The sequence below is a fragment of the Rhinolophus sinicus genome, chromosome 3 (assembly GCF_057876585.1).
Source record: "Rhinolophus sinicus isolate RSI-liver-muscle chromosome 3, RSI-T2T, whole genome shotgun sequence".
NCBI classification, from domain to species: Eukaryota; Metazoa; Chordata; class Mammalia; order Chiroptera; family Rhinolophidae; genus Rhinolophus; species Rhinolophus sinicus.
The window spans coordinates 104,470,635-104,490,794 of NC_142503.1; the positions used below are offsets into that span (position 1 = coordinate 104,470,635).

Sequence of the window (20,160 nt, forward strand, 5' to 3'; positions counted from 1 at the left end):
TGTGGTTTTTGCCTTCTTTCTTTCTCCCATCTCTTCCACCTACCCCTACCACCTTCCCTTTTTATCCTTGTTTCACTTGGGGTTTTTTTGTTCCTTAGGATCGCTCTGCAAGAAGACACTAATCGGATGTCGGCTAATGCTTTGGCCATTGTGTTTGCTCCCTGCATTCTCCGCTGCCCTGACACCACTGACCCACTGCAAAGCGTGCAGGACATCAGTAAGACTACCACGTAAGGCCAGGCTCCCCACCTCTGCAGGGCCACAGAGACTTGTGAGGCAGTGCAGTTACTTATCCAGATCCCAACCATAGTGAAAGCTTTCATAAGTTCAGGTTATTTTAAGAAGATTGCTGGACATCTTGGGTTTTCATAAGCTGAAGGTGGATAACTTCCTTTAGATTCTCTTCAACCGAGCATCATTTGTTTTGAAGAGTCTTATTTTTAAAATGAGCTTTTCTTTAGGAATTCTAAATATATTTTAAAATTCCATTTTGCAAAATTTTGTGCACCTTGTGTCTAGTCTAACTGTGGTGTCATGGCTCTGAATTCTTTTTTTCTTAGTACTTCAATATTCCTATATATCACCTTGACCTTTCTTTGTGGGCCTCTGCTTTCCTTCTTGAGTGGTGATTCTTAACCTTGACTGCAAGGAGCTTTGAAAAAAATACTGGTGTTTGTGTCCTATTCCCAGACAGTCTAGTCTGTTGAATTGTTCTGGGGTGTCGCCTGGGCACTGGGACTTATGGCCACTCCTGAGATGGTACTGAAGTGCAGCCAGAGCTGTGAGCCACATGCTAAACCCTGCCTCTGAGCTCACACAATATGGGATGTGATTTTTCTTTCATTTTCCATCAACCACACTTAGCTGAAAAACAGTCTGTGGTGCTACACTTTATTTGATTTACTTCAGCTCTTAATAGTTTTCTTTCTTTTCTCCTGTTTCAGCTGTGTGGAGCTGATTGTTGTGGAACAAATGAATAAATACAAGGCTCGTCTCAAAGACATCAGTAGCTTGGAATTTGCTGAGAATAAGGCCAAGACCAGACTGTCACTGATTCGCAGATCAATGGTAAGACGCACGGCCGGGAACCACTGGAGAATGGGAGCTTTCCTGGGGTTGTACGTGTGCAGCTATGATGGAGGGAGACTGTTCTCAGAATCTTTATCACATGGATCAAGTAAAAAAAAAACCACCAAATCTCAGGGTACTAATGGATGCCTCATGTTTGATCTTTTAGCTCTCTTTAGTTGTATGTACAGAATATATATGCAGTTAAATGTGTAGAATTTTAAAAGTCAGGTATTTGGATAAAATGTTGGGGTTTAATAATCTGGTCTGTTTTCTTTTCCTGTCCTTTCTATGGAAACTTACCCTATCCTAACTTTTTTCTCTATTTCTTTCCACTATGCTTAATTATGTCACTTTTGGTAGTCCTGCCAATACTCCTGGGATGTAGAGAACTTAATTATAAGAATATGATTTATAAGGAAATGGAATTCTGTGAGTCTACTATTATCAAATAAAGGTTCTTTAAGGGTCTATTTTTAGGTTTTGGAAAAAACCTTGCAAAAATGATCATTTATTTCCTCCTCTTGCCCACTTTTCTGTTTAATATCTTCCTTTGTAACCAGTGACCTATATATAGATTATTCCCGTTCTCACTGGCCCAATAATCAGTAGGATCTGGGTGACTGAAAAACTGCTGCATCGAAGTTTAAGTATTGCCCATTTGCTTCCCATCCCCTCAATTGTAAAATAAAGGTGTGGTGATGAACACAGACTCACACCCCAGTAAATCTCTAAAGAGAAGCAGCTTCCCCATCGCATGCCTGCGTTTTCCCAGGGACTCAGCAGCCCTTCCTCCAAGTCTTTAGAGTGTGGACTGAGATTAGTGTTAAAGTAACTCCGCTCTTCCTTTACTGTTTCAACTGACCAGCACAGAACAAGGGCTCAACAAATGCATGTTGATTAAATTAGAAGGGTCTTTTCTGAAAATAAACATAGACTTTTCCCACGCAGTAAAGGTATTAAATAAAGTGCATCATAGGACACTATCTAGATCTTTTCCCCAGAAAACAAAAACCCCATTTAAAAGTGAAACCCTTGGTGTAGGATGGATTTTCAGGAGCTCCGTTCTGGAGGCCCAATTTAGCAGGGTCCATCCGGGGAGGCAGGGAAGGACCTTTACCGCAAAGTTGCTAGCCGTGGTTTTTATTTTTGTTGTTGTTGTTTTTTTTGCTGATGTGCAGAAGTCCATTGAAAGATGAAGCCTTCTCTTTTAATGGGGCGATGACATATACATTCTAACCTCTGCTTTCCTTTTCATGTCCTCCCTAATCCAGAAACCCGTACTAATTGCAGTTAGATTTATGAGCATTACCCGCAGTTCAGTCTCGGTATGTATTAACATTGCAATGTGTCACGGCCACTTCACGTTAGTGTGTCTCATCTATCTGGGAGTCGTCCTGCTCTGTCTCTCATTCATGCCTGTCCACCCTCCATGTGCAGCCCAGGTCAGGTCCCACTTCCCGACCAGCCTTCCCTTGCTTTTCTCTTACTCTTTCTTTATAAGCTTCATTTCCCTTCCTCCGTGTCGTGCTGTTGAACAATCTCCATTTACAACATATTGTTTTATTTCTCTCTGTCAGATGAGCTTCTTTGTGGTTTCTTAGGTTGGATTCTTAAAAGGTGATCATTGAAAGTACTGAGTCATCAAGTTAATTTCTGCTTTCTGAGCTTTTTTCTCATCAATCTCCTCTACTTTATTCCTTGAAATACTTATCGCTACTTCCAACATCCTCCATTATTAGTAATGCTTATTTGTCCATTCATATCTGTGACTTTGATGGTGTCTTCCTAGATGTGGAAATATGGCTCCTGTCCACTTAGCATTTTTCAGACAGACCAGCAGTAATAGTAAGCAAATTGATGGACTGGTTCCAGACTTAAATGTCACAATATAGTAGAGCTCATACAAGAATTTCATAGATTATACAAAGAAGGAATAGAGAGTTAGAAAACTAAGAACACTGATATACATGAAAACTAATTTCAGAGACTGTCTGACTATGTGTAACCAGTTAATGGAGGATCTCAACTTGCTGGCATATAAATACACTCAGTTTTACTTTTTATCTAGTAACTGTCTTCCAACTCTACCATGCCAAACTCCCCTTTCCTACTGGATGTCAACTACCTTAGTAGCATCTTGTCACTATTCCATGATATTTAAATGCTCTAGTCTCATTCCAGTATTTAAGACTTAGTTCTCTTCATTCATATTATAACTACAATTTCAGGCTTGATGTAGTACTCTTGTCGCTTTCTCCCAGGACAGATTGGACCTTATTCTGGGGCTGAAAATTTTGGGGTGGATGAGAAGGATTTTTTTTGTCACTCACTTCTCCCTTCCCTCTTTCTTGTGCTGTTTCTTCCCCTGGTGTTGAAACTGGCAGGAGTGATAGGAGAGGTAGAATTTTGCAAGATATCCCAGTGTGAGGTGGCAGTCCTCTTTCTTGGTTGTTCAACACTACCATTCAAGCTCATTGTCAATAGGCTAAGTGAAGATGACTGGTAGCTCCAGTTTACCCTGCTAACAGTGAGCTCAATCTGTCCTGTTTCCTCAGCATTGGCAATCCCTTGCAAGATTTGGTCACATCTTCTGGCTAAACCTGACTGATGGCGTTCACACCTTGTGACTCTGATACGTATTTTTATTATTTTTTTGCAAGACTTTGTCCAGTCAGATCTACTTCCCATGGCCATTGGGGGAAAGGTTATGTTTTTCATACCTCTGGGGAATCAAGAATTCAAGGTAGGGGTGATAGTCTTGCCTACCTTCCTACCTGACACTTCCTCACCACACTTTCTCCTCATTTTTCTTTCTCCTGTGCATATAACAGAGGGGCAAATCAGTAAGTCTTTTGCCTATATAGATAACCAAACGGAATGAAATACCAGTCTGCCTTTCTTGTAGATGACCTCAAACTTTTTTTTTTTAATTACTAGTTTCAGGTGTACAAAACAATGTAACAGTTGGACATTTACATCCCTCACAAAGTGATAACCCCCTCCCCCAATCTACCACCCCTCCGACATCACGCACAGCCGCTACAGTTCCACTGACCCCATTCCTTGCTCTTCACTCCACATTCCGTGACTATATATATATATATATATATATATATAGCTATTTTAAACCACAATCGACACCCATCACTATTCAGCTACAGCTTCAGGTGTACAGTGCAGTGATCAGGCATCTACATCATCCCGGAGGTGATCTCCCCAATAAGACAAGTGTCCATCAAATACCCTACAAAATCTTTACAACATTACTGATTATGCTCCCCAAACTGTCTTTTGTATCCCCGTGGCAATTTTTTGGTTACCGATTGTACCTCTAATCCCCTCACCCTCTCCCCAAACGTCACCCCCTCTCATCTAGCAACCCTTAGTTTTTTCTCTTTATCTCTGAGATTGTTTCTGATTAGCCTGTTCATTTATTCTGTTCTTTAGATTCCACATATGCGATCATATGGTATTTGTCTTTCTCTGACTGATTTATTTCACTTAGTATGTTCTCTAGGTCCCTCCATATCATTGCAAATGGTAAGATTTCATTCTTTATAACCGAGTAGTACTCCGTTATATAAATGTACCACAGTTTCTTAATCCAGTCATCTACCAATGGGCATTTTAGCTGTTTCCATGTCTTGGGTATTGTAAATAGTGCTGCAGTAAACATAGGGGTGCATACATTTTTTAGAATTAGTGTTTTGGATTTCTCTGGATAGATACCTAAGAGTGGAATTGCTGGGTCATAAGGTAGTTCCATTTTCAGATTTTTGAGATACCTCCGTACTGTTTTCCACAATGGCTGCACCAATTTGCAATCCCACCAACAGTGCACGAGGGTTCCGTTTTCTCCACATCCACGCCAGCATTTGCTGTTTGTTGAATTATTGATGATAGCCATTTTGACTCAGGTGAGGTGGTATCTCATTGTGGTTTTTATTTGCATTTCTCTAAAGATTAGTGAGGTTGAGCATTTTTTCATATGTCTGTTTGCCATCTGAATGTCCTCTTTAGAGAAATGTCTCTTCATGTCCTCTGCCCATTTTTTAATTGGGTTGTTTTTTTCTTTGGTGTTGGGTTGAATGAGTTTTTTTTAATAAATTTTGGATATTAACCCCTTATCAGATGTATCATTGACAAATATCTTCTCCCATTCGGTAGGATGCCTTCTTGTTTTATTGATGGTTTCTTTTGCTGTGGAAAAACTTTTTAGTTTGATGTAATCCCACGTTTATTTTTTCTCATATTTCCCTTGCCTGAGGGGATATATCAGTAAAAATGTTACTAAGGGTAATGTCTGCGAATTTATTTCCTATATTTTCTCCTAGGAGTTTTATGGTTTCAGATCTTACATTTAAGTCTTTAATCCATTTTGAATTTATTTTTCTATACGGCATAAGGAGGTGGTCCAGCTTTTTTTTTTTGCCTGTGTCTGTCCAGGTTTCTCAGCACCATTTATTGAATAGAACCCAATGTCAATTCTTGCTTCCATTGTCGTAGATTAAATAACCATATAGTCATGGATTTATTTCTGGGCTCTCTATTCTGTTCCATTGATCTATGTGTCTGTTTTTATGTGAGTACCATGCTGTTTTGATTACTATAGGCTTGTAGTATGATTTGATGTCACGTATCATGATACCTCCCACTTTGTTCTTATTTCTCAAGGTTGGCGTGGCTATTTGGGGGTCTTTTATGGTTCCATATAAATTTTAGGATTATATGTTCTATTTCTGCGAAAAATGTCCTTGGTAGTTTGATAGGAATTGCGTTCAGTCTGTATATTGCCATAGGCAATATGGACATTTTAACTATATTAATTCTTCCTATCCATGAGCATGAGATGACCTTAACCTTTGATTCTTACCCTCTGGATTCATATATAACAACTGCTTTTTTCCCAACAGAGGGGAGGGAATATCTTCTTTTCATAAACTTCATGTTCCCCTCAATGTTCAGTAAAGCCCTCTTTCTTTTTATGCTTTTTAGATTCATTGAGGGAAGGTGTTACAATATTGATGATAGTGCTGGTTCAATAAACTGATGCCTCTCAGTAAGCCCTGAGAGAAGTGACTGGTACCAGCTATGTGGGCTGATTGAAGCTAGAAGAAGGGGTGCTTAATTATCCTCAGCTTTGGGCATTAGCCACGATTTGGACCAAGAGGAAAACTCCCACTTAATGTACTACTGCATGTGCATTTTAGCTGTCGGGAACGTTTTAGGCCCAGTCTTAAGAACAAGACTGTCAAGGACATATTTGGTATTCAGTGAGCATCTATGGAATTGAATCTAGGCGAGATGGCAGTGAGTTTTTTGGTCACCCGCTACACATAGACTGACAAATCAAAGTTGGTAATGTTCATGTATTCATAGATTTAAAAAATTGCTATTCCGTAATTGAGTATCATGAATTTTCTGAAATGCAAAGTGAAATGCATTTATGAAAAGTATGTTTTATTATTGCCAATGTGAAGTCATTTGAGTTGGGTGTTGCAAGATGACTAGTAATTTAACAAATGGAGAAAAGAAAGAGGTGAAAGATAATTCCAGAGGCAAGGAAGCATGGAACAGCAATCTATGAATACTGCCTTATGTAGCTAGAGCTGGAAGTGTGGAAATGGCAGAAGAATTTGGAGAAGTAGATTAAAACCAACTGTGCAACATTAAGAATTTTGAATGTTCTGCTTTGAAGCATTTTAGAGCTATAGAAAGGTTTTTAAAGTAGACCAATGTCCCCATCAGTGTGTCTTTTAGAAGATAAACTGGTAGCGTTCTGAAGAAGAATGATTAGAGATGGGCAATACCGGTAGCCATATATCGGTTAGGAGGCTCTTGACTTGTAAATAATCATATTTGCTATCACTAAAATGGGTAGGATCCTGATCATTGCATTTTGAAATGATTTTCAAAATACAGTTAGCCCTTGAACAGCACAGGTTTGAACTGTGTGGGCCACTTATAGGTAGATTTTAAAAAATAAATATACAGTCATCCCTCCGTATCACTGGGCTGGGAATCTGCAGATGAGGAGGGCTGATTCCCTGCATTGTTCTACGCCACTTCACACAAGGGACTTGAGCATCCATTGATTTGGGTATCTCAGTATCCCCGCAGATGCTGGGGGACAACTGTAGTCAAGTTTTTGGTGAGTCAGAAGTTCTATGTGGATTTTTGCCTGTGTGGGTGGTTGGCGCCTCTATCTCCCATGTTATTCAAGCATTAGCCGTATCTGTTTCTGCTGCCATGTTGAAAGTGGTAATGGCACATAATCTTTGACTAGGCTATTCTCAGACTAGGACTTCATAACGGGATATAATTACAGTCCATCCAGTTATACCTTTTCTATAACAAATGTTTTTTTATTTTTTATTTATGCTATCATTCTAAGCATAAATAATGATTTAGTACTATTTAAGCTAATATAATGTGAAGAGTATAATTTGAAATAAAGTTTACTAATCTGCAAAACATTCACATTCTTTTTTTTTTAATTAAAGTTTATTGGGGTGACAATTGTTAGTAAAGTTACATAGATCTCAGGTGTACAATTCTGTATTACATCATCTATAAATCTCATTGTGTGTTTACCACCCAGAGTCAGTTCTCCTTCCATCACCATAGATTTGATCCCCTTTACCCTCACCTACCACCCTTCTCCCCCCTTACCCTCTGGTAACCACTAAACTATTGTCTGTGTCTATGAGTTTTTGTTTCTCATTTGTATGTCTTGTTCTTTTGTTGTTTTTGGTTTATATACCACATATCAGTGAAATCATATGGTTTGTCTGACTTATTTCGCTTAGCATTATAATTTCAAGATCCATCCATGCTGTCACAAGTGGTCCTATTTCATCTTACTGCTGAATAGTATTCCATTGTGTGTATATACCACAACTTCTTTATCCATTCATCTATTGAAGGACATTTTGGTTTCCATGTCTTGGCCACCGTAAATAAAGCTGCAATGAACATCGGAGCACACGTATCTTTATGTATAAATGTTTTCAGATTTTTTGGGTAGATACCCAGGAGAGAGTCATGTGTTGGGTCATATGGTAATTCTATCCATAATTTTTTGAGGACCCTCCACACTGCCTTCCATAGCAGCTGTACCAGTCTGCATTCCCACCAACAGTTTATGAGGGTTCCTTTTTCTCCACAGCCTCTCCAACACTTGTTACTATTTGTCTTGTTGATGATAGCCATTCTGACTGGGGTGAGGTGATATCTCATTGTGGTTTTTATTTGCATTTCTCTGATGATTAGTAATATTGAGCATTTTTTTCATATGTCTGTTTGCCATTTGTATGTCCTCTTTGGAGAAATGTCTCTTCAGGTCCTCTGCCCATTTTTCAATTGGGTTGTTTTTTTCTTTTTTTTTTCTTTTTTGGTTGAGTTGCATGCGTTCCTTGTATATTTTGGATATTAGCCCCTTATCGGAGGCACTGTTTGCAAAAATCTTCTCCCATTCAGTTGGTTGCCTCTTTATTTTGTTGATGGTTTCTTTTGCTGTGCAGAAGCTTTGAAGTTTGATATAGTCCCATTCATTTATTTCAGCTTTCACTTCCCTTGCCTTTGGAGTCAAATTCATAAAACGCTCTGTGAACCCAAGGTCCATAAGTTTAGTACCTATATTTTCTTATATGTGGTTTATTGTTTCACTCTTATGCTTAAGTCTTTGATCCATTTTGAATTAATTTTGGTACATGGTGACAGATAGCAGTCCAGTTTCATTCTTTTGCACGTGGCTTTCCAATTCTCCCAGCACCATTTATTGAAGAGGCTGTCTTTCCTCCATTGTATGTTTTTTGCTTCTTTGTCAAAAATTATCTGTCCATATATATGTGGTTTTATTTCTGGATTCTCAATTCTATTCCATTGGTCTACGTGTCTGTTTTTCTGCCAATGCCATGCTGTTTTGATTATGGTAGCCCTGTAGTGCAAGCTAAAGTCAGGGAGTGTGATACCTCCAGCATTGCTCTTTGTTCTTAAGGTTCCTTTGGCTGTTTGGGGTCTTTTGTGGTTCCATACAAATCTGATGATTTTTTGTTCTATTTCTTTAAAAAATGCCATTGGGATTTTGATGGGGATTGCATTAAATCTGCATGTTGCTTTGGGTAATATGGCCATTTTAACTATGTTGATTCTTCCAATTCATGAGCACAGAATGTCTTTCCATTTCTTTGTGTCTTCTTCAATTTCTTTTAAAAATGTCTTGTAGTTTTCAGCATATAGGTCTTTCACATCCTTGGTTAAGTTTATTCCTAGGTATTTTATTCTGCTTGCTGCAATTGCAAAAGGAATTGTTTTTTTAATTTCTTTTTCTGAGATTTCATTGTTACTATATAGGAATGCAATGGACTTTTGTATGTTCATTTTGTAGCCGGCAACTTTACTGTATTGGTTGATTGTTTCTAATAGATTTTGGTGGAGTCTTTAGGGTTTTCTATATATAGCATCATGTCATCTGCAAAGAGTGACAATTTAACTTCTTCATTCCCAATTTGGAGGCCTTTTATTTCTTTCTCTTGCCTGACTGCTTTGGCGAGGACTTCCAACACTGTTGAAAAGCAGCGGTGATAGGGGACAGCCCTGTCGTGTTCCTGAACATAGAGCAAAGGGCTTTAGTTTTTCACCATTAATTACGAGATTAGCTGAGGGTTTGTCATATATGGCTTTTATTATGTTAAGGTATTTTCCTTCTATACCTATTTTATTAAGTGTTTTAATCATAAATGGATGTTGCACCTTGTCAAATGCTTTTTCTGCATCAATTGATATAATCATGATTTTTGTCCTTTATTTTGTTTATGTGATGTATCACCTTGATGGATTTGCGTATGTTGAACCATCCTTGTGCCCCTGGGATGAATCCCACTTGGTCGTGATGAATAATCTTTTTAATGTATTGTTGCATTCAATTTGCTAGAATTTTGTTTAGGATTTTTGCATCTGTATTCATCAGAGATATTGGTCTGTAGTTCTCTTTTTTTGTGTTATCCTTACCAGGTTTTGGTATCAGGGTAATGTTGGCCTCATAAAATGAGTTAGGGAGTGCTGTCTCTTCTTCAATGTTTTGGAAGAGTTTGAGCAAGATTGGTATTAGATACTCTTTGAAGGTTTGGTAGAATTTACTAGTGAAGCCATCTGGTCCCGGACTTTTGCTTTTGGGAAGGTTTTGGATGACTGATTCAATTTCGTTACTGGTGATCGGTCTGTTTAGATTTTCCAGTTCTTCATGGCTCAGCCTTGGAAGGCTATGTTTCTAAGAACTCGTCCATTTCTTCTAGGTTATTGAATTTGGTGGCGTGTAGTCCTTCATAGTATTCTTGGATGATCCTTTGTATTTCTGTGGTGTCCGTGATAACTTCCCCTTTTCCGTTTCTGATTTTATTAGTGTCTTCTCTCTTTTTATCTTAGTGAGTCTAGCCAAGGGTTTGTCAATTTTGTTAATCTTTTTAAAGAACCAGCTCTTTGTCACATTAATTTTTTCTATTGTCTTTTTGTTCTCTATTTCATTTAGTTCTGCTCTAATTTTTGTTATTTCCTTTCTTCTGCTGACCTTGGGTTTTACTTGTTCTTCTTTTTCTAGTTCTTTAAGGTGTAACATGAGGTTATTTATTTGGGAGTTTTCTTGTTTCTTGAGATAGGCCTGTAATGAGATAAATTTCCCTCTTAAAATTGCTTTCACTGCATCCCAAAAGTTTTGGTAGGATGTATTTTCATTGTCATTTGTTTCTATGTATCTTTTGATCTCTCCTCTAACTTCTTCTTTGACCCAGTCCTTCTTTAAAAGTATGTTGTTTAATCTCCATGTATTTGTGTTTTTTCCTGCTTTCTTTTTGCAGTTGATATCCAATTTCAAAGCCTTGTGATCAGAGAATATGCTTGGTATGATTTCAGTCTTCTTAAATTTGCTGAGACTGATTTTATGTCCCAATATATGGTCTATCCTTGAGAATGTTCTGGGTACACTAGAAAATAATGTATAGTCTGATGTTTTAGGATGAAGTGCTCTATAAATGTCAATTATGTCCATTTCATCTAATGTGTCATTTAGGGCTGCTATTTCGTTATTTATTTTCTGTTTGGATGATCTATCCATAGCTGTCAATGATGTATTTGAGTCCCCTAGTATAATTGTGTTTTGGTCAATTTCTCCCTTTAGTTCTGTTAGTAGTTGCTTGGTATATTTCGGTGCTCCCTGATTGGGGGCATAAATATTGATGACTGTTATGTCTTCTTGTTGTACAGTCCCCTTCACCATTATGAAATGTCCATCTTTGTCTCTTGTTATCTTTTTCACCTTGAAGTCTGTTTCATCTGATATCATTATGGCTACACCTGATTTTCTCTGGGTACCATTTGCTTGGAGTGTCAATTTCCACCCTTTCACTTTGAGTCTGTGCTTGTCCTTGTAGCTGAGATGTGTCTCTTGGAGACAGCATATGGTTGGGTTTAGTTTTTTGATCCAGTCTGCTACTCTGTGCCTTTTTATTGGTGAGTTCAGTCCATTTACATTTAGGGTGATTATTGATATGTGAGGATTTCCTGTCATTCTATCTTTAGTTTTCTGGTAAGGCTGTGTCTCCATTGTTTCTTTGCCTTTTTGTTGTTGTCTATTATTTCTTTGTGGTGGTATTCTATGATGTTTCCCTTTGTTTCTTCTTTTATTACAGTATATATTTCAGTTGTGGATTTTTTTTGAGTGGTTACCCTTAAGTTTATGTAAAAGAAAGTTTGATATTTAGAGTATTCCATTTTCTTCAGCACGCTTACTTTCTCCATTCCCATATTCCGGTTCAGGCCTTTACTCTCCCCCTTTTTGAGTTTTGGTTGCCACAAATTGTCCCTGTTGATGGTGGTCGAATAGTCTCCTTTAGTATTTCTTGTAGTGCAGGTCGTGTATTAGAAAATTCCCTCAGGTTCTGTATGTCTGGAAAGGTCTTTATTTCTCCTTCATATCTAAAGGATATCTTTGCTGGATATATTATTCTTGGCTCATGATTTATCTTTCAATAGTTTGAATATTTGGTTCCACTCCCTCCTGGCTTGTAGAGTTTCTGCTGAAAAATCTGATGATAATCTAATGGGCTTTCCTTTGTAAGTTACCATCTTCTTTTCCCTGGCTGCCTTGAGGATTCTTTCTTTGTCGTTGATTTTAGACAGCTTTAATACAATACAATGTGCCTTGGAGAAGGCCTGTTGGGATTGAGGTAACTAGGTGTTCTATTTGCTTCTTGGATTCGAGGGTCCAGTTCTGTCCACAAGTTTGGGAAGTTCTTATCGACAATTTGTTTGAATATATTCTCTGTTCCCTTCTTTCTTTCTTCTCCTTCTGGTATGCCCATTATTCTTATATTGCTCTTTCTGATGGAGTCAGAAAGTTCTTGTAGAGTTCTTTCATTTCTTTTAAGTCTCAAGTCTCTTTCTTCTTCCATCTGTGTAATTTCCAGGTTTCTATCTTCGATGTCACTGATTCTTTCCTCCATCTGGTCAACTCTACTACCTAAGCTGGTTATTTCTTAATTTCTTTTATAAAGTTCTTAATTTCCAGAAATTCTATTTGGTTCTTTTTTAAAATTTCAATCTCTTTCGTAAAATGCTCATGCTGTTCTCTGTGTTTCTGAGTTCTTTTAACTGCCTATGTGTGTTTTCTTGCATCTCGTTGAGTTTTTTCAGAACTGCAGTCTTGAATTCTCTGTCGTTTAAATCACATATTTCTGTATCTTTAAGTGCCTTTTCTGGAGATTTTTCACTTTCTTTCTGAGCTATCTTGTTGCCTTGGTTATTCATGTCAATTACTGGTTTACTATTTCTCTTCCTAGACATCTACAGGAGTTGCTTCTGCAACAGGTTGATAGGAAGCGGTCTTTCTTTTTTTTTCCAGTACTTATTGGTAGAATGTTTTATTTTTTCTCCAACTGCAGCTTATTTTTCTTCTCCCACACGGTAGTGCTATGTTTTCTCTGCACTATTCCAGCTTCTCACACAATGGGGGGATTCCCTGGGAGACGGGCTTCTCCTCTGTTAATAGTTCGTCTAGGTCACAGGGCGCAGTGTCCCGGTGGGTATGCGGAGAGCTTTTGATGTTCCAAAGCTCTTCCAGCTCCCGATTCAGAGCCCGTATGTTTCAGCAGTTCTGTTTACTCCTGCAGGGATCCGCCCAGATAGGTGGGGCCAGGGTCGGGGTGAGTTGTGAGAGGTGGCCCAGAGCAATGGCGGCGACCACCACCACAGCCGGTCCTGCTTTCACAGCTCCCTCCCCTTTGCTGGAACTAGTTGGGCTGCGGATCTATGTCTGCGGTCCACAGTTCTCAGAACTGCAAATATTCTGTTCTTTTGATCTGACACTGCTACTGTTCCGCTTCTAGCACCGGGCAGGTTGGGGTGGGGTGAGCTCTGGGAGGGTAGGGAGGGGGCGGCTGGTCTCAGTGCCTAAGGCTCCGTTCTCTGCTCAGCAGTGCGGGCTTAAACCACCGTTTTCAGCCTTTTTCCCTCAGTCTTTTCTCCGAGGTCTCTGCCGTGAGCGTTGGGTTCAGCCGTGTTATATGCTGCCCCCTCAGCCCTGTGGGCCATAAGCGGAGCCCTAGCAGTCCGAGTTCTTCCCTCTCCCGCAGCTGCGGTGGTTCCGGGAAGCAGCGAACTCGGCGCACTGAGCTGGGTCTGAGTCCTGTGCCCGCGCGGCTCCGTCTCCGCACTTCTCCCTTTCCTCCTCCCCCCCCTCGTGCGATTCTCCCACCTGTAGGTGATTTCGGTAGTGGGCCTCTTCGTCTTGCCTGTCTGTGTGCAGGGAGTCCTTTGTGGAGTTTTTGTTGTTCCATTCATTGTGAATTCCAGGGGAGCTTTATAGAGGCTCACCTCACGCCGCCATTTTTCCTCCCAGTTTGCATAAATTATTTTGAGGAAACTTTTCTAATTTCTCAAAGAACTTAAAATTGAAAGATAAACTTTTATAGTAATTATTTTCAAATTATTGGGTTTACTTTTTTGTATTATAGCGTATAATGTCTTTTTTAAATTAGCCATTTGATAAATCTAAGACTTTGTATTTGTACATAAAAGACACATTCACATACTTCTTTCATGTTCATTGTGGAAAATTTTAAACAGTAGGGTAAAGTATAAAAGGCAGAAAGAAAACCACCATCGTCTTTAGATTTTTTAATATATATATTACTCTTGAACTTTTTCCTTATGTATATTTAATGACGGTATGACAATACTATAGTATTCAGTTTTATATTTCTTTTATTTTAGGAAGATTTTTGTAGAGATAAAATGTGAACTCAATTTAGTATCATAAAGTCATTTAATATTTTTAAACTTTTACAGTTTTACTAAGTTAAAATGAGACTTTCAATATATATATTTGAAAGATCTCTCTGCCTTAAATAAATTAACCGTCTAAAAAGTAGTAAACAAAGATGTAAATCATTGCAGTTTAGTTTACTAAATCTTCGTCTTGTCTGTGCAAAAGCTATAGAAGCACAGAGAGCTGGGTGACTAGTACTACCTGAGAAAATGGAATAAACTTCAATGGCTAGAATACAAGATTTCTGGGGAAGAACGAAGGAAGGGAATAGTAGGTAAGGTTTTGGGTTCTTAAATTCCAGGACCAGTAGTTTGGATTTGACCCTTTTAATCCTTGAGAGGCCGTCAAGGGTTTTTAAGCCAGGGACTACTTACCCATCACCAAAGACTTCCAAACCTTCTTAGGGAAAAACAATGGGTTTACTCAGTGGTAGCTCCCAGAATGTGACTATTAGGTGTCCATGGGATCACCTAAGGTCATCAGCTAATCTCATGATAATCCTACCTTTAACAAAATACCCCAAAACTCATTCTCCTAATACAACAATCGTGTACTTATCATATTTATCACTTGCACGTCTGTGGGGGTGGCTGACGTTCAGCTGATTTAGGGTAAGCTACAGGTTGGGTCCAGCTCTGTTCTATACATCTCTTACTCTTCTTGAACCAGTGAACTATCATCTGGAATATGTTTTTCTCATGACAGTGTCTGCATCAAATGAATTGGTAAGCCCAACTGTGCATGCTTCTGCTCCCATAATGTCTGCTAATATCCAGCTGGCCAGAAGCAAATCACATAACCCAACCCCAAATCAAGGAGTGGGGAATACACTTTACCTGACCCGAGGCCATAAAGGATGTTGGTTTATAATTCTGTCACAGAAGATTGGGGAAGTGGAACCAGTAGTTTAATTTGTCATAGTCTTTGATATTTCTCACAAGGCCAGGAAGACAGCCTAGGAACATGTTTCTTTAAAAAGAAAGCAGAGAGTTCTTCCCTCCTACATCCCCTAAAACAGCTTAGTCCTTTCTTCCTCCTGATGTGCCTGCTCAGCATCTGCTCATGATCCACAGCTGAGTTTCCTTCTCCTTCATAGAGTGTTGGCCATGTGGACGAAAAGGAGCCTCAGTTCGGCTTTTAGTAAAAGGGATCAGCATGTAGCTCTTTTCAAAATGCCCGTAAGAGATTGAAACTCATTCCTGTTAAAACAGACTGTTACAGAACTGTGGTATCTGGAGTAAGGGAAGTGGTTGTTGTGTTAGGTTATTATAAGTAGCATTTCATGAATGAAACAGTTAACTCAGCTTGTGTTTGAAACAACTGCACTTTTTCTTAAGGTCACCAGTCGGTATGCAGCAAACATCCTTTATGTATAAAACTTATTTTTTTTATCATGCAGAAAATGAAAAATAGTGGATTCAAGGGTTAAGAACTAATGAAGTTAACTGTACTACTTGATGGATGACATGAAATAAAATTGACTTTTTTCTAAGCTATGCATAATAGCGAAGAGTGTGACGGTTACTAGAACAGTTTGGTACTGCTGCCTTGGTTTATGCAAAGATGCCAACAGTTTGTACCCATGACTTTTGTGTAGTTAGTACAAGTGTCAAGTGAAAAGGACAACTAGCATCTTAGTATCATTATGAAAATAGTTACAACATCTCAGACCCTTTTGAATGAGCTTGGTGACACCCCGATTCCTTCTAAAGGTCCATGGACTGCCCTTTGAACCCCTGCTCTGCGGTCTGTGTAACATGGCGGCCTCACTGTACTGCACAGAACCGTGAGGAGGACCATTCCTTTTCATGTGTAAGAAATAAGTACAAACGCACATATACTGGCTGTGTTTAAAGTGCTTACTGAGCCTCATTATCTGGTGAATTGTAACTAGAAGCACTGGGATGTTTGAACAAGCCTGGTTACCTAATTATAACACCTTGCAAAATAGCCAATCTTCTAGAAAACCATAGATATGGGACTTCTCTTTACCAGGAAAGCAGACTCCTCAGGAAGTGGTCTGATAATTCAATTCCTTGCTCCCTATTTTTGTAACTTAACTCAATAGTGATCTTCCATCTTGGCCCAAAGTGCTATTTTAGGGTGTGATTTCTTCATTAGGATTCTGAGATTTGTGCTGTAGCTATATACAGTACTGTCTAGATGGTGCACAGTTTCTCCTCCTTACAGTCAGCCCACGGACAAACCCCAGTTACATATACTTTTCTTGGATCTTCATAAAGTATCATGACTCCCTGGGGAGGGTAACAGCTATCGTTCCCTATGTAGTCATCAGGTGTTTAAGGGTGGTGTGGTCCATTCCTTAATCACCACCACCAGTATCTCTGTAACTCCATCTATCTTCAAATCTGTGGGCTTACCAAAGTAACTCACAGTATTGAGTGTCTTTGTACCCTTCTACCATGCCTGCTAGTCTTTCATGCATCCTTTCTCTGTCACGAGCCTTATAGCATTTTCAGAGAAATCAAAACTCTCCTTATAGGCCGTACTCATTTTAACACTTTGGTGTACCTTCTACTCGTTTATATTGGCTCTTTAAGCCTTAGGAGAAAATAGAAATGTTGGGCTCGACTGAGGATTATATCAAAGAGATACGGTATCTTCATTTAGATCCTCCACATTAAAACATCCGGTTCCCAATATTTTTGTTACAGTAGGAAAGCTTATTAGAGATCGGTCACACGGAATAATAGGAAAGCCTGTTATGGACTGGTCTCACAGAATTCTGATCCAAATCAAATAATTAAGGATCTCTGTTTCAGAATATCATTCTTAGGAAAAGGAGACTGTAGAATCATCTCGTACACAGACTTTCTCACACAAAGGATGGCAACTCTACACGTTTAAATGGCTGCATTTGTGGGTTTTAAAAAGAGTGCTGTAAAAGGAGGGAGGGAGGGATCAGACAGTACTGTGTACTGTGAGGTGAGAGTACTAAGAAAGAAGGACTTAATTCTGCTTGGGGTACTGGGAAAGGCTATAGAAGAGATGACATGTGCGCTAGATCTCAAGGGATGAGTCTGAACTAACCTGCTGGAAAAGGCATGCTGGTACAAAGCATACAAGGTTTAATTCTGGAAAAAGCCATGTAAGAATTTCTAGAAACTTGGATATGTAATTGTGCAGAAGGGAAGCCTTAAGTCAAATAGGCTTCGTTCTAAAGCATGCTAAAACATTAGCAGTCAGGCCAAGAGGGAGAGCCAGGACTCACGGGTCTGTCTCATATTATAGATAGCTATCTCTGAGGTGCAATGGGAAATTTGTTTTAATGGGAATTTTGTTTTAAACACAGGATGTCCTCATTTTTAGGGAATAATTGATGCCACAAAAAGATTGTTTAAAGTGAGTGTTCTTAAATAACATAATTAATGCTTGATATAATGTGTATATACGAGGTTGGACAATTAAATTTGCAAAATCATCCTAGAAAAAGTGCTGCATACCTCATAGCTGAATATCACTATGGTCACCTTTGAAGTACTCCCCTTGGGAAGCTATGCACTGACTCCAGGGCCTAGTCCACTCTTCTTAGCAATTTTGGAACTCTTTTTCTGGAATGGCCATCAGAACTACCATCATATTACACTTTATGTCCTGAATGTCATCAAAATGTCTTCCTTTCAATATTTCCTTTATCTCTGGGTGAAGAAAGAAGTCACCGGGGGCCAGATCAGGTGAGTAGGGAGGGTGTTCCAATACAGTTATTTATTTACTGACTAAAAACTCTCTCACAGACAGTGTCATGTGAGCTGGTGCATTGTTGTGATGCAAAAGCCATGAATTGTTGGCACAAAATTCAGGTTGCCTAACTTTTTCATGCAGCCTTTTCAGTACTTCCAAGTAGTAAACTTGGTTAACTGTTTGTCCAGTTGGTTCAAATTCCTAATGAATAAGCCCTCTGATATCAAAAAAGGTTAGCAACAGGTTCGTGAACTTAATCGTCAGACCTCATACATGTAATTCTGTACCCACAAAGAAAACAGTGTGCACTTTGTTTGGCTTCCCAGGGGACACACTCAAAATTAGGCCACAACACTCCAGTGATATTGGTGTTATTGTACTTCTAAATCTGGGTGGTGGCTGTACAGGTGTTTGCTTTATAATTTTTGAAATGTACTTTAAGTGTAACATATTTCATGATGAAAATAAAACATCTGGGGGGAAAGTTAGGCCACAAGAAAAACCTCAAAGGCAGAGGAAATGTAAACTGAAATTATTGAGTAATTTAAAAATTACAATAAAACCACTGTTTATCTGAATCTGTGGGATGTATAGCTAAAGCAGTGTTCAGAAAAAAAATTATTGCTTTAAAAACTTGTAAGAAAAATGAAAATAAACGTCTAACTTAAAAAGGTAAAAATAGAACAACCAAATAAACTTGAGAGCAGAAGGAAATAGTGAAGGTGGAAGCAGGAAATAGAAAACAAAAAAATGGTGAAACTAATGAGTAAAAAAAGTTAATTCTTGGAAAACAAATCATTAATTAAAGTGGAATAGGTTCAAATTCACAAATAAGAAGTAAGAAGGAGTTACGGATAACTAAGTGTAACTAAGTGAAAACTAAGTGAAAACTAAGAGTCACAAAAGACTACTGTTGTTTTAGTTAGCTATTGCTGTGTAACAAAGTACCCCCCCCCCAAAAAAAAAAAAATCTAATGATTTACAATGACAGAAAACATTTATTACCTTATCCCTGTATTTTTGTGGGTCAGGAATGCAGGAGCAACTTACCTGTGTGGTTCTGGCTAGGTCTGTTGTGAGCTGTAGTCAGAGTGTCAGCCAGGGCCGAGCAGGACTGTCGCGTTTGCTTCCCAGGTTCTCACTCGTACCGCTGGCTTGTTGGTGCTACTCTTGGCCTTAGTTCTTGGCCACCTGCACCAGAGTCTCCACAGGGCTACATGAGTGTCTGGTGACTTTTTCCAGAGCAGATGATGTGAGAGAGCCAGGTAGAAGCCCACAGTGTCTTTATACCCTGGCCTCAAAAGTTACATTCTGTCATCTCTACAATAATCACACAGTTGAGCCGTGTTCAGTGGGTAAGAGACTAAACAAGGAGGTGACTACCAAGAGATGACAATGCTCGGGAGCCATCTTGGAGGATAACTACCGCAGCTGTATTCAAGTCTGAAATAAGTTGGAAAATGTAAAGTTTTCTAGGAAAATGTACTTCACTAAACCTGCCTCTGAAAGAAAGACTTTCAACAGGCCAATTACCAAAGGAGAGATAAAGTCATCGAAGAGTTTCTTCCTATAAAAACACCAGGCATAAATAGTTTCACAGAGGAATTTTACCAACTCTTTAACGATATAATTACAATACAATTTAAACTGTTCTGGAGCAGAGAGGGTCTTTTTTTTTAAATGAAAAGAGTATAACATTGATACTCACTCTCCCCCCTCCCAAAAAAGAAAAACTTAAAATTGCTCACAAAAATATTAAAGGCAGCAGAACAGAGGATGGGATCTCGACTAAACTTTTGTGTTTACATCCAAGCACCAGTTTACTAGCAATTGTGACATGGGCTAGTCATTTAATCTCCAGGCCTCAGGTTTCTCATCTGTAAATTGGGATTAGTGGTACGGCACTCACAGGATTAGATGAGTTAATATTGGTAAAGTCATAAGAACAGCACTTGATACGTTGATCTATATCTATATCTACATATATTTACATATAGATATAGATATATATATCAATAAAACACTTGCTACATAAATTCAGAGCTGCCTCATCTGTGAAAATCTAA

At 38.8% G+C, this 20,160-nt stretch overlaps 1 protein-coding gene across 18 annotated transcripts in view; it reads left to right on the top strand.

Annotated features, from left to right (window-relative positions):
- The window catches only part of MYO9A (myosin IXA), a 265,016-nt gene that overhangs the window by 230,514 nt on the left and 14,342 nt on the right, over nt 1–20,160 (top strand). For 14 of the 18 annotated variants that reach the window (XM_074328212.2, XM_074328213.2, XM_074328218.2 and 11 more), the window contains 3 exons: nt 99–230; nt 945–1,068; nt 2,343–2,396. In XM_074328212.2, coding sequence (XP_074184313.2) covers nt 99–230; nt 945–1,068; nt 2,343–2,396 — 310 coding nt within the window. The remainder of the gene's footprint in view (nt 1–98; nt 231–944; nt 1,069–2,342; nt 2,397–20,160) is intronic. The other 4 variants (XM_088796857.1, XM_019735965.3, XM_074328215.2 and 1 more) reach the window with 1 other exon arrangement.